Here is a 15642-nt window from a genome sequence, read left to right as displayed (position 1 = left end):
CTGTGTTTTCCCGTTGGGTCCAGACATGAGTGCTTCACCTTGAGCTGCTGCCGGCTCACAGTGAGAGATCTGTGAAGTAAACATACGACCATTTAAAGTACAGCTGCTCCGCTCAATCAATGATGAGATTTTCATTGTGGAACACTTGTCTCCAGGATATAACTGAAGGCACAAAGACACACAATCTACTTTGCCAAAAGCCAAACAATAAGCATAAGTCTCCTATGTACAATCACATCTGCAACAGGCAGTGCGTAACATCACAGTTTGTTTTGTGTGCACGCTGAATGGATCATTTGAAATGTCACAAAGAGGGCATCTTTGAAAAGCAATTATCGCAACATTTACACAGATTATGTCTCATTATTTTGCATGCATTACTGTCTTGCGCTGACACAAACAGACTATTTTCTAAATAAGTGTTTATAGCAACAATTATACATCAATTATTGTGTAATTATGTTTGCATTAAAAAACAAGCCAGTTAAGCATGTCAAGTTGAGAATGATTACAAAAACAACGAGGCAGTGAAAATGAAGCTCATGTGTTTTGGCTGTTCATTTGCATCTTGTTAGGGTCTATCATGCTATCTAAGACCTGTTGGAAAAGCAATTACCTGTCTGAGCCACCCAAGCAGTGAGGCGGGCTGCTGAGTTTGAAAGATACTGAAATCAATATTTCTGCACTGGGAGAAACATTTCCCATCATGCAGGCAACAAACCTGGGCTAAGCATTCACATTAATGCTGGCATTTACTGTGACATTCACATTAATTCCATATCCAGAGATTTCTACCTTTCCTGGTCCAGACTCTGACAAAATCCTAAAAGTAAGGGACAGAATAACTGGCAGAGATTTCATACAGCAGAGCAGGTAAAAGCAAACAGCTATAATTATACTGCAGGGTTCTGGTTTCTCCACATAACTGTGAAATGCAAACAGCTACTTTATGTGTCATGTTGAAATCATATCTTCCAGCCACTCAGGTTGGGTTTTATCAAAAACCAAAGGAAGAAACCAAGTTGACATTGTAAAATAAAGGTGAAAGACTTCGCCATCTTTGATGAAGCTTCTCATGTAGTGTCCTGCAGCAGTCAGTTGTCCACCCACACGCAAATGCAGCTAACCTGAGCGTCATAACTTGAAAAAATAATTACATAATCAATCCCAGTTGACAGAATAACAAGATATATTCCTCTTACTTCCTGCAACATTATCATATACTGGACAAATTGACACTTCACACATCACCTGATGATGGCATTATATGAAAAGTCAAGCAATCACCGGAATTGTTACAATGTGTCCTGAGGGGAACATGAATGTCTGAAATAAAATTCAGGGCAATCCAACTAATAGTTGTCAAAACATTTTGCTTAAATCTGCAAATGTCATCACATTAGTGTTACAGAGAAGAGTCGAGGGATCAGGATTCATCATCTGGGAACCATGAAGTCCCAACTGATACAGAAGATGTTGAAATATATCACTGGGTAAGTAAAAACATTAACCTTTAGACTTTGACCATTAGAGAACAGTTCATGGGATCACCAAGGACAGTGGGATTCATCTTCCGAGGATCATGCAAAACTTCATGACAACCAACTAATAGATTAGCAAACCTTAACATCACTGTGTTACAAGAGGAATAGTCAATGGATTTAGCATCTGGGAACTATGAACGTCTGAAATTCACCAAAGTCAGTGGGATTGATCCTCTGGGGGACCATGCAAAAAACTCATACCAGTCCAACCAATTATGATGACATTTCACTTAAAACCACACATGTAAACATCATGGAGGTGCATTCATCATTTGGAAACCATGAATATCCAGACCAAATATGGCACCAATCCATTCTTAAGAAGTTAAGATATTTTGCTCGACAAGTAAAATCTTTGACCTGCTAGAAGCATAAAATGAAAAGTCGGGAGTTTACCAAAGCCAGTGGAATGCTATTAAACTAATTGTAGCTGAGACATTTTACCTAAAACAACACAAGTCAATGTCATGGTGGTGTGGTAACAAAAGTCAAGAGATCATCAAATTAGGATAATTAGGATTCATAGTATATGAACGTCTATCAAATGCTGTAGCAATGCCTCAAAAGTTGTTAAGATATTTTACTGGCTAAGTGAATTTATATCATGACTTATATTCACAAATGTCAACATCACGGTGGTGTGGGAGGCAAAGTCAAAGGATCAGGATTCAGCATCTGGGAACCATAAATGTCTGTATCAAATTTAGTGTTCATCCAATCAAAAGAGGTAGAGATATTTCACTGAAAACATGTAGAACTCAATGGCAGTCCAAACTAAATAGATTAGATAGATGTTGAACAATTTCACTTCTGAGAGCAAATGTCTAGATCGAAACTTCAGTTCAGAATCCATTCATGGTGATATCACCTGTCACCAGTGAATCTGTTTACCTGTGGAATGTTCCTAACAGGCATTCTATTGAATAAGTCAAATACTAGATATACTGTCTTAAAGCTGTCATGAGTTAAGTATATGTCAAAAAGGACTAGAAAATGACCACACTCTGTTTTATTTATGTTTCACAGAGCATCTGTCCTTAGCCGCTCTCTACTTAGATATTATTGTTTTTCATATATCCAATATATGAGATCAGATACAAGCAAAGCACAAACTCCAAATCCACTCAATCATTTTTTTTTCCCTCCACATGTGTCTCAACAGGTCTCACACGCTTAAAACTAGAGGAATTATATTAATCTGTGCAAAGTTATCTCAAATTCCGATAAGCTCGTTGCGCAGCAGCACCTGTGCTCCACCCACCCGCCGCATCTGATAATTTCTGAAAGCTGAAGAGGCTGAGCCACAGGGATATTACACTATGTTCAAGTATAATGGCTCTGCCTTTTATTTGGTGCCAGTCATGGTGTTATTTGCAATTGGTGTAATGAAGACAGACCTAATTATCTCAGCAGACAGAACTCCACTTTGAACAGGACTCTAATTATGGCCTAAATGCTGCTCTCTTACTGTTCAGTGTCATACCCAGGGGTTACAAGAGGAGGACTGCTGCTGTCTTCCTATCACGCAAACTCTCTCTCACCCTGAGGGCTCAGTGCGCCCAGCTGTTCTGATGCACTTCTGTGCAGGCATTATGGTCTGGAGGCATAGTTTATCGTACATGACAACACAGTGCGCCCCCCCGACTGGTGACAGTCTGGCCTATCGTCTGATTAATTAATCACAACTCCAGATGTCATTTACACCGCAGTGTTATTTGTACTCTAAAGTACATTGATTGCATAACTGTTTTACAGCGGTGAAATCCTAAAAACAGCCTGTACAAGAGTGAAAAAAAAGGAAAAAAAAGACAATACGTGAAGAGGGCAGTGAGATTACTCCATCAGTGGTCCCTTTGTGATGCTGTTCATATGAATTTTTGCAGATTGCTTCAAGGCTGAAGTGCAGATATAGTAAAAACCATGTTTCTAGATTCAGACTGATGAAGGGTAAGCGGCTTGTGCAGCGACCGTGATTATAGGTGTTGAACATCCAGGTGAGGAGAAGGGGCGGAAAACATTGAAGTATTCCGTGCATAAAGGAATATTCACCAGTGTTGGTGGTCTTGGTGCAGCCAATGAGTGCGGCCATGAAGCAGCGTGTTGAGAGGAAACTGGCATCGTTGTCAAAGCAAAGGGCAAAGTTTGCCACTCTTTTTTTTGCAGGTGGCTTGTATGATGGGTTTCTCAGGAGCTAAATGCACTCCACTTCTCCACATTTGGGTGCTTCAGTTTCTAGTACCGATGCATTTTAAAGTGGCCAGTAAAAGAAAAAAAACACCTTTGTCATATGGCCCTAAAACAGAGATGAAATCCATTTTTAGCCAGGGCAGATTTACGGGGATTATGTCTAGCAGAGGCTTGGATATTGTTGTGAATATGCATGAGAAAACAAAAGGAGAGATCACACAGTGTAGCACAATGGCTTGTGAAGAACAACAGGAATATGAAACACAAATGAATGCTTTCAGTGCATATTACTCAGAAGAGAGAGCGTATGGCCTTAAACTACAACAATGTGATTTGCTGCCAAGGTCACTGAGTGTGCTAATGATTACTCGACATTCGTTCTCCCCCAACAGGTACTTTAAAGGCAACAAGAGCGTATTATTGATGCTGCAAGCAAATCTAATAATAATATGCAGTTGCTCTGTTATGACTTGCTCTTGAAAGAAGCGTGAGGATTATTCATCCTTGACTGTATCATGCATGGCTCTGCCAGAAAGCTATACAGTCACAATCATCCACTGTTGTGGAGCTTCAGGGTCAGCCAGCTATGAGTATACTGCCTACAGGAGAGTCTATATTTGTCTATGTGACGGTTCAATTTCTACAGAATAACAGGGGAATTAGAAAAAACACAATTTTAAAAGGGGGGAAAAAAAGAAGCAACAACAGTATATCGACCACTGCAACTTCAATTATTCATTTCAGGGGAACTGTCAGCAAATTTTTTTTTGTGTGTGTGTGTGTGTGAGTTCAGTCTGTTTCATGGTCAGTCTTTCACAGCCAGGTTATTGCTAGGCATGACCAGGGAGATGGCAATATCCGGCTAACGAGAGATAACATGGCAGACATGAACAATTAAAGGTGGATTTGATGAAAATCAAAGTGATGTATCAATGTAATTTTTTTGGGAGAAAAGAAGATGATTTGGTTTAGAAATAATCAGATGGGATTTTCATCTAGTGAAGTAATGCAACAAAAAAAAAAAAAAAAAACATCCTTTGGATGGCAGTTCCACCTTGGCTTCTGTTGCATGAAATTGAATCTAACAAAAAAATCTGCAGCCTGGACAAAAACTGTATCTTCTGAGAACACAGTGTTATTATGAAGCAGGAAATGAGCATCCACAAAGAGTTGGACACTGAGACCTAGTCATTTTAAAAGACTGGACAGCGCCCTCTTGTGCTTGACACACAGCAGTGCAGTTCATCAGAATAAAGTAGATTTTACAAATTTTATACATTTCCTTTAAAAAGCCAGTTTGACCTACCGTGGCACTTTCAAGAGGCCTATGCAAAACTTTATTTAAAATGTACTCCACATAAAGGTACAAAGAATTTACAGAATGAATCACATGTTTGTTGCAATTAGCTTCCAAGACGACTTTTCAATAGACAGGACAGACCATCTAATGCTTCCATCTATAGCTATAGTTTGGTTATATAGTTAAAGATATAGATGGATATCTATAGCTTTATCTGTATAATTGAACTCTGCTTGTCACGAGACGATTTATTCACAAGGAAATTAACATCTTGATAATCTTTGTCAACCCAATTTTGTTTAATGGTGGATTTCTTTGTCACTGTAATATCTCCATTTCTCCATATGATGGATTTGTGTGGGGAGAAGTCATGAATATATCAGTTTCCAAGCTGGGAGGGCTTGTTGCTAATATTCAGACAATTTTAAAGGTAATTTAGCAATATTGAATTAAAAACATGGTCTAAGTGTAAGATACAGACCAGTCAATTTTCAAATGAATCAAAAGAATTTAAAAAACAACAACAACAATTTTGTTTAGGAATAAGCATCCCAGTGGCGACGCTCCGGTGTGCGCAGGCGCAGTACAGATCGAGGCGAAAACACGGAAGCTCCATGAACGAGGATACAAACAACACGTCGCTATAATCTTTTGTCACAACCTGTTTTAGTAAAGAGTAACGGCCTTCCAACACACCTGCTGTTACATTGCACTTTATTCTGACACGGACAGTGATCCGGGGGATGGCTGTCGTGAGAAAGCTTCTGTAGTCGAGCTGCTTGTGCCTCATTGAAACGCTGTAAACAGACTATATTAATCTCCTGCGCAGCTGAACAAGATGCCAGCTCGTAACTTGGTGTCTAACGGGACACCTAACAGCAAAGTTAGGTACTCCAGGTTAGCCACTGATGATGACGGCTACATTGATCTACAGGTAAGAGGCTAACCCACCATCAGCTCAGTAGCCTACATGTGTCTGAGTAAACCGCATCAGAGTGATCTGTGTTGGGTGAGGAGAGGAGACTCAGTCTGTGCCTCTCAGAGATTATAGTTATGGTTTACATGTGCAGTTTGAGCAACAGTGACTGTCATATTGTGACAGACTGAAGGTCATAGTTCACCCACGTACACATTTGTGTCAGCCACTGGATCAAAACACAACATACTAAACTTTAAGGGCTATTCCAGTGATTTGGTGTTGCATATACATAACACTGAGGACTTTTGAGTAGAACCTGACTTCTGGGGCTGATGGCAATATTATAGAGTAACTCCAACATAGATATTGGCTAATGTACACACCTCTTTTCCAGTGATCCCCCAGATGTGGTTGTCAAACTCATGTGACAAAGACATGTAATGCAGGCAGGATGTTTAACAAGTTAGAACACTGAAACAGTACATTTCACTGGGAATGTAATAACTATGAAGAAAATATTATTATTATTATTATTATTATTATTATTATTATTATTATTATTATTATTATTATTATTATATTACATTATTGTCCCAGTTTGGAATCAATAATACAGTAATTATATTCTAATATTAACCAATAATATGTATGTATATTTATACCGACACCAATGTTAGGGAATACTTTTTTTTTTTTTTTGACCAATCTCTCAAATATGGTTATCAAACATTTGTGACAAATATATGTAATGGAGACAGAATATGGTTTAACAAAAAATTATTTGTTTTATTGTTCAAAATGACCGTAAACTTGAACAGCAAACCTAACTTGGAATGTAATAATTAAAAAGTTCTTCAAGCATCTTTTTCTGAATTCTGTTCTGTTATTTTTTTATATTGGTGTATATTGGACAACATATACCAATATTTCTCTATATCTGTGGTAACATTAGCATTAGCAGAGAAAACCGACCCAATCAAGTAATTGGTTTGCCTCTAAATGTGACCAGTGGTCAAACCTGAAGCAGCAGGTGCTGAATTTTCCTGACCTTTAGTTCCTAGTATGGATCAATCTCCAAAAAAATAAATTTTCCACGATGCAACTCAACATACGTCATGTATTTAGCACATGTCAGCTTCTTTTAAACTCCATACCCTCAGTATGTAGCCACAGAGAACATTTTACAAGTGTTGTGACGGGCTGAGTAATCCCCTGTCTGTGGTTAATGGACCTCACTGTGTCAGATTGGTGGGTTTACCCTTTTTAAATGAACAAAAAACACTTTGACGTGACAGTTTGGTGGATGATAACATCATTAAGTTGCAAGGATTGCATTGCATAACCAACTCAATTTCCATGTTCAAGTGGAGAATGTGGCATGACAGTTTCATGGTTTGTGCCAAGAACTTCAAGTACATTATGAGCCAGACTAATTTCCCTGTCCACTTCAGTACATGCCTGAGAAACCAGGCACTGCCACAGAACGCCTGCTGCGTCAGAGAAAAGTGTTTTTAATGAAATATTTCTCCTCCTCTGCAGTTCAAAAAGAGCCCACCCAAAGTCCCATACAAGGCCATAGCTCTGGCTACAGTCCTCTTTGTAATCGGCTCTGTGTTAATCATCATTGGCGCCCTTCTCCTGGCTGGATACTTTGGAGTTGCTGTGAGTACTTGTTCTGAATTTTTACAGTATTTCACAGAATGAATAGTGTGTTTACCTCTTGTAAAATGAATGTCTTACTGAGAGGTTTTCTTTGTTCCAGGACTCAGACCGAACCGTGCCTGTTCTTATCATCGGGATCCTTGTCTTCCTTCCTGGAATTTACCACTTACGTATAGCTTACTACGCATCAAAGGGCTACCATGGCTACTCCTATGACGATATCCCCGACTTTGATGACTGACCAACAGCTTCAGCCTCAGTCTTCCTGCTTGAATATACTCACAATATTTTATATGATTCTGTAAATTAGTTGCAACAAGTTTGATTTTTATTGTGATAGTGTTAACTACCTTGGTAGTTGATGCCAGCCTGCTGTTGTGAAGCCAAATCAGTATCAGACATTGTTTGATTTGTATATTTGTTTTGCTTGATAAACTATTAAAACTGTAATTTGATTTTTTTTTTATTTTTTATTTGTATGTGGTTATTTTTTATTAGTTAGTTCATCCGCACACCTAAAAAACGACACTGGGATGCATTCATTAAAGTAGAAATAACACACTGTGAAAATTATCCACTACAATGAAAAGTCCTGCATTCAAAACCTCACTTAATATATTCTGTATTTTGGTTTGTCCGCCACGTGATCACTGTAAAACACAGTTTGCCTCTCACTCTGGTTAATTCTTCTTAATACTGTACAGAGTTTTTCTTTCTTGGAGGATTTCATGTGATTAATTCCAATCCTCTGATCTCCATATGGTGCACCTGGTCTGTGCGAGGAAACATTGTCAAACAGGGAAGTACACACGCAAATAAGAGCTGGCTTTCTGTTAACCTGTTAACCCCTTCCTCTAATCTATGCTATCAACTGATCAATTCCAACATCATCTGAAAAGATGCTCGTGAAAGACGAGGCTACCACCTGCTTTTCCTTGCCAGGGTAATGTCACGTGTGAGCCGCACTGTCAGTAAAGGTTGCACTTGTACTGAATAGTCCTCTCGGATGCTTGGCAACCAGGTATTTTAGCAGATATTTTCAAGGACAGTCGCTTAGGTTGTCTTTGTTTCCCTTTGTCCTAAATGTGTTGACCAGCCACCGACCAGTCAGTCATTATTAGTCAAATCAGATTAACACTTCACATCAGCCCAAATCCTTTATTTCTGAAGACTGCCTACCCTTCCACAAATCACTCAAACTTACATGTGGTGTACTGTGGACCTGTAAAGCTCCTGGTATGTACCTCCTTTTAAAAATAAATGTACCATTTGATAATCTTATAATGTTTTTATGTGTGAGTTGACTTGAATCATAATTATTAATGTACAAACAGGTCATAATTACATAAAAGATAAGTCTTAACAAACACTACAGCTGTTGAGCAGACACATAATAAACAATCTGTAAGTGTAATATTCTTAGAATATTCAAAAGATATAACAGTGTATGTCCACAGCTGAGGTCGTTTTCCTTTCTAAACTCGTAATATTGCAAGTAATCACTATAAACTAGAAACACAGTTATAACTTTTTCTTATTTTCTGTATGTATGTCACTAAATTAATTCTACATCAATACACCAGGACCTGCCATTGACCTTTACTACACTAAGACAGGCGCCCCCTTGTGGTGACACAGACTTGTTCTTGGCACTGGATTGGCTATTTTAAAAAAAACTGGGCTAACTGACCACTGACACATCAGTTTATATAGGACGGTTGATTTGCAATTTTTTCAGTAACTTCCAATTTTCTGTTGGAGGACAACAAAAGAAGTGGTTTCAGGTAAGATAATTAAAGTATTTCACAAGTAGCCTTCAGTTACAAATCTCTTTAATTTTATATGATATGTTTCTGTCTATACACCGACAATTAGATAAACACTTCAGTAAGGAAGGAGATTACTGTCCCTTTTTAAAAGAAAATGTGTTTATTTTCAATTATGTCATGCCATGACAACTTAGTGGTAAAGAATTAGAAGTAGAAGGAAAGTGTTGAGTTAAGATACAATAGGTATGAATGAGTGTTGTTACTTAGCATTACGTTAGCTAAACTCGGTATTAGCTAGGTTTGTTTTTAAGTTAGTCAAATAACATAGCTAACTGAATGCATGGATAAGAGTTTGTGTTAAAGTCTATGAGGATACAGTAAGCTGTCTCTTTCCAGCTTAGCTTGTAATAGCTTCGGCTATTAACTTACAGAAAGCTAACAAGCATTAGCAAAAAAAGAAATAACTGCATGGCAGTAAGGTGCAGGTTGAACATTAAGCTTGTTAGGTTCAAATTTAATGCCAAATCTTCTTTTGAATTTTAACTCTTGCACACACATGCTATTCTTATTCACATCATAAGAGTATAGTGAATAATTAAGTGAAAGGGAAAAGACTTAACAGGCATCCCATTGCCTTACTTAAGGTTTGGTTGGATTCTGCAGGCAGTATGAATGTATAAAGCTCTGGAAGTGACAAGGAGTGGTGAACACTACAGCCAACATGTAAGTCCATTATATTTTACTATAGTGTCCTTAATGGGATATTAACTACTGGAATTTCGCGGGAAGGTGTGGTGTGTGGTGAATGGTAAAACCCAGCCCCCAAATCTATTGTTTGAATTTTCCTTATATACACCGGTTTTCCATCCGTTCCACATTTTTTTTTTTTAATCTTCATGCGCTATAACAACATTTTCGTATAAAGGATGCCGTACCAAACAGCTCTCAGACAAAAGTGGTCTGTCGCTGAACATTTGCCTTTTGTTACCAACCAAGTCTGTCCCGTGTAAAAAGGCGCTTTTGTCTGAGGCGCTTAAATACCCGCAGCACCAAGACACGGCACATTACCGGAAGTCGAATATTGCACCTTCAACATAAAAGCGTTTTTTCCCTTTAAATCAAGCGTTGGCTTCTCTGGCTGTTTATGGCCTGACTCGACTTAGTGCACTGTTTCAGACATTTCTAGTAAGAATTATGGCTCAAAGACTAAACCTTGCTGGGAATATGATAATAAGAAATGAACCTAAGCATCTTCTTTCTAAGATAAAATAGAATGATCACATTGGACTAATATACGTTGATAATCCCAAATCTGCAATAGGCCAATATCAGCTGATAAGACTGGGCTCTTTAAAGTTATTAAAAACAGAAAAGGACGGCTCTGTTCAGTTCAAGTATCCCAGCGATCCATGACTGCTTGCATGATACCAGTGATAAGAATCTGGAGGCCTGGCCAAAATGATAAAAAAGATGGAGGAAGTGCAAACTAGGCAAACACTACATACACCAAAGTGACAATGAAGCCAGAAACAGGACTACCAGACCTCCATCCTCAGAATCAAACACAAACTGAGTACAAAGACAGAGACCATCCAAAACAGCCAAGACTGTTTGGTCTGTGGAAGAAGAGAGCCCCTTCTCCTCCAAATTCTCTTAAATATGGGGCAGGGCTATGTACCTGATGAGCAACATCTAAGGAAACACAGAAAGGGGGAGCACGTAACAATCTGTTGACTATTCTATATAATAATAGCACTTTTTGATGATTCTTTAAGTCCATAAAATGATGGAAATTTCAGCGAGTGTCCATTATAGATTGGTGGATTTAAGATTTTATCCCAGATTACATGCAAAACATACAAAGGATAATATATGTGAATATTACCTCTTGAGTGACTTGACAATCCTGTCAAGGCTCCATAACACACAGCCCTGCCTTGATACCGTGATTAATTTTGAATTGCCAGAAGGGGAGCCTGCAGCTTTCCAGTTACTCCCAAATCCTAAACTTATCACTATGGCTCAGCATGCCTATTGTTTCCCTCACAAAATAAAGTTAAACACTGTAAGAGTCCAGAGCGACAAGGAGATGAGGTGCCTATGAGCACATTTGAATGATTATTGAGACAGTATCATAAATTGCAGCTACTTTGGCCAGGATAATGGTGGCATGAAGTTTTCATATCTTTGCCATGCCTAATGACCATTTAACTAATCGGTCAAAAACTTAAACATTTTCACAGAAAAACTGCAGCTCTTACATCTGAGTGGAAGGGGACAGCTGTTGTTCCCTCTATAAATGTTTTAATTTCCATCCATGACAGTGGATGTTTCATGTGGCTTGTTCGATGAGGGGCTTTATTGTGACAGGTGTAACAGGAAGTGCTGTGGTTGTGTTCCGTGTATTTTGACAGTGGTGCAAACAGCGCCTGTAGTAGGAGGAGTGGATGGTAATAATGGGAGGAGGGACACAGGCAGGGTATCAACAGCAGGGCTACAACCAAAAACGTGCAGCGTGAGCCCTCTTTCTCATGAAACTTGCCCCTGTTTGAAGATGAATGCGCACTGCGTCGACCCGGAGTCATTTCCACATTTTTCTGAAGTTAATTAGAAACTCTCACCGGTGACTCAAAGTTCTTTGAGCAAGTTTGGACGATTGCGGACGTAAATAGCCAAGGCATGGAAAGTTTAAATGGACTTTAAATGTGCTCGAACTCGTGAAGGTGATCTGGGTTGATGGATTTTACGGAGTGTTTTTTCAGGAGGTCTGATCACCATGATGTCGAGGATTAATTTTGCTTTCCTGTGATCCACGCGCGGACTGAGAACCAAAATGTGACCACCTGCGTTTAAACCAACTCCCTCTTCTTTTTATTTTTCATTTAAAGTCGTGTTGTTTTCATCTCACTTCCCACTGTAGAGAAAGGAATGAGCAGTTGAACGTGTTCTGGAAGACGAGACTCAAAGAAGAGCATCAATGGATTGATAGGTTTTACTTTCAGCTTCAAGTGAAAAAGTGCCTCAAGCAAGGTAAGAGCTCAATCATCCTCTGCCGGCACTGAGTATTGCTACAACACCGGGTTCCTTTCCAATCTCACTGTATAATAATAACACTGTGATGTGCTGCGGTGTCGCGCCTTTGTTTATGTTTAGTGTATCACATGCACCCTTATAATCTCCCAGTGAGTGTCCCCCCCCATACCTCAATGAATAGGTTCAACATGCTGTAATAACCCATAAGTGATCCATGTCCCTATGATTATGAGAAATGAGAAATAGTAATAATCAGCCATAATAATGTTTTCTGTTTGGTAATTATTATTTATATCAAGGATCCTTCCTCTCAGCTGGTGTCAGACTCAGTGACTCAGACAAAAGGTGCACCTGTTTTGTATTACAGGAGCTCTGCGCTGGAGGACTGAGCATCACAATTCACTGTAGGGGTGCAGACAGAGAAATAGAGAGCTTGTTGCTTGGTGTTTGTTTGAAATTGGACCAGACAGTGCATTTGGCTGCTGCTCCACATGGCGCAATGTGCTGGACAGAACCTAATTTGAGCTGTTTTGTGCAGAGGAGTGCAGTGCTTTTTACATGATGCATACTCCCTGCTCCAGTGATTCATATCCTTTGTTTTTGTTGTGCTTCTGGTGAGGAATTAGGTACATACATCACTCTGGAGCCTGTAATCCCTCATGCTTGACTCTACAGGGACAGTGTTTACTTTCATAAATATTAGCTTCTGTCGTTAATCAGCATGATGGCTGTCACAGGTTTTAGTTTTCTTTGAAAAATTGTAGTGATATTTATAAAATAAAGCAGGGAAAACATATACTTCCAGGTTGGTCCTTATGGCTAAATTACAAATCAGTTTTTGTAATTTCTTTTGCATTATTTAAAGGATGGCAACTATGCGAGAGGCATTTTTGCATTTTTCTATCCAGATCCTTGAAGGAAGCAATGAGAATATCATCCAGCCCCTTCAGCATAACAAAGTCTGTTCATGTCAGATACCAGTGCAGGTGTTATTTCACACAATAATGTCCCTCATATTTCAACATTTTAGCTTGCCTTGACATTTCACCAGCAGCAGTATATTGCACCATTCAAAACACAGTGTGGCCAACTGTGCCCTGTAGGCAGACTGTCATGCAGGAGTAAATTGATTGTATTGAGAAACAAATTATTCATGAGCTGAAAGTGGTTGCCGTAAATTGCTGTGTTGGTAATGGTTAAGATAGAGTCTGTTAGTCGGAAGTGAAAGCACGTTGCTAACACTATGAGGTACCGAAGAAAAGATACAAAATGCAAAAATATAAAGCACTTTTAAAATTTATTAGTGATATTTCTGCTTTAAAATGTATAAATTTGACAAGACTTACCATTATCCAGATTGTTATTCATAGTTTATTCATGCTTAAAGTGTGTTTTATTTGGTTGCCTGTTGCTATAACTTCCAGGAGAGTCAAAAAGTGTGGAAGGAAAAATTGGCAAAATTGAGTAAACATAACATTTCCATCTGAGTGACATCAGATACATTTTCTTTGGCAATGGTGGCCATTAACCTTGCAGACCACAACTCCCATTATTCCACGCTTCATTTGTATTAGATATAGTATTTTTTTGAATCAGAGACCAAAAGCAGCAGAAGTTGCATACTCTGCATTTAAGAAGTAATGCGGTAAACCAAAGCTATGGTAGATTAGATAAAGTGGCAAATAAAGTTTAACAGCCATGCAGTGCGAGGAAGCGAGAACCATATCGATGAACATTTGTAGGCAAGATATTTAGGATTTTCTTTTCTTTCAACTTAAAGTTAAATCCAGTGCTGGACGAGCTCTTGAGTGCGTTACCTTTGGCCTTTGCCCTCTTGGTTCAAAGAGTCGACCCTCTCACTGTCGGGTCTTGAAAGTAGCTTTATGGGACTGATCTGTCCCATAGAGTCGAGGGCAGGAAAGGACAAAGATTTATGGCTCATAAGACGGATGTCAGCTGCTTTGCTTTTACTAGACTCAGTCACTCTTCTCTCCCCTGAGACCCCTGAGTGATATAAAATCAGGCCACTCATGTGTGGAGCATAAAGGTGATTTATTTTTGTAATTTGCTGTATCATTCAATTGCTGTAAAATTGCATTGTTTAGTAATCCCCACTGTCCAGGTTTCTGTGTGTGAGTAAATGAAAAACATTAGTCGATACTTTTACACCCTGTAGCACCACACCAACCATCACTATGTTAATCCATATACAGTAGGCTTTCCTCAGTCACGAGATCAGGGCTTCTCTCGTGCCCAGTGTGTGCCCAGTTCATTTCCTTTGCTTAGAGTAAAGTCAATACAGAAACTGAATTGGGTTGTCGTGCCAGAGACAACATCCATGAATTGATTACTGTGTTTTCCAGGCTGGTCCAACCAGTCATTGTTGGATTAATGGTTTTACAACCCAGTTACTGTTGATCACATGTACTATTTGTGCAGATCTTTGTTGTGGTTGTTCGCATGATGTTTCTGCCTCTGTGTGAGATTGTTGTGATCACCTGTGAAGGTTTTTGCTCAAGTAACACTTTGAGTTGCTGCAGCAGGCTGGTTTGCACTGAGACTACGGCCTCTGTCAGGATTAACAAGGATTACTAAGAGAGTAATGCTACTTCTTATCAGGCCTGTATCTGTCGCAAACATCACTGATGGCTCTGCTTAGGTACTGAGGAGTAGCATACACACTCTCACACACTCGGTCAAAAGTTCAGTTTGTGTGTTCGGGTTTCTGTTCGAAGAAATAGAACATTTATTTGACTACCACACCTTTTGTGTTAACATCACAGTCCAACTCTGCACAAACGGCATCTTCACTTTTGCATTATTTGTTTGTGCCTTCTGATTAGCTAATTATAGTGAGAGTCAGAGGAGATGCATATGGAGAGGTCAGGCTTACCAGCTGTTGCAGTTGACAGCTTGGAATCAGCTTCTTCCATGCATTCATCTCAAGAGCACATCCATCCATCCATCCATGTAAACGCTGGTTCTGGAAATACTTTTTATGTTGAATGTCTGATGAAAGTCGAATCTTAGATTTTCTGATAAAATTGTAACAAAGATTAATTTGTCTGCATTTTTAGAGTTCTTGCTAGGCAGTGGAGATGATAAATGAAGATGTGTCATGATTTGGCATAGAGGATCACTGATACACTAGGTGCATTTTTAAAGATCCACATTGCTCTTTGTTGCCTGACATCGCCTTGGACACACATCCAAAGTGCTTGACTAGCT

General features: G+C 39.1%; 2 protein-coding genes across 12 annotated transcripts in view; both read left to right on the top strand.

Annotated features, from left to right (window-relative positions):
- The first annotated feature begins 5606 nt into the window (after positions 1-5606).
- On the top strand, positions 5607-8074 carry tmem230b (transmembrane protein 230b). The gene is made up of 3 exons (XM_037099535.1): positions 5607-5965; positions 7490-7612; positions 7713-8074. The coding sequence occupies exons 1-3, from the start codon at positions 5870-5872 to the stop codon at positions 7851-7853; spliced, it is 360 nt and encodes a 119-aa protein (XP_036955430.1). The 5' UTR covers positions 5607-5869; the 3' UTR covers positions 7854-8074.
- Positions 8075-9250: 1176 nt separating this feature from the next.
- Positions 9251-15642, top strand: part of igsf9b (immunoglobulin superfamily, member 9b) — a 35908-nt gene continuing 29516 nt past the window's right edge. For 3 of the 11 annotated variants that reach the window (XM_037098512.1, XM_037098508.1, XM_037098511.1), the window contains exons 1-2: positions 9631-10104; positions 12302-12411. The gene's annotated coding sequence lies outside the window, so the exon portion shown is untranslated. The other 8 variants (XM_037098501.1, XM_037098510.1, XM_037098503.1 and 5 more) reach the window with 7 other exon arrangements.

This window comes from Acanthopagrus latus, chromosome 5, assembly GCF_904848185.1.
Source record: "Acanthopagrus latus isolate v.2019 chromosome 5, fAcaLat1.1, whole genome shotgun sequence".
In the NCBI taxonomy this organism is placed as follows: domain Eukaryota; kingdom Metazoa; phylum Chordata; class Actinopteri; order Spariformes; family Sparidae; genus Acanthopagrus; species Acanthopagrus latus.
The sequence above is the reverse complement of the archived record's forward strand: the minus strand, read 5'-3'. Positions and strand labels throughout refer to the sequence as shown.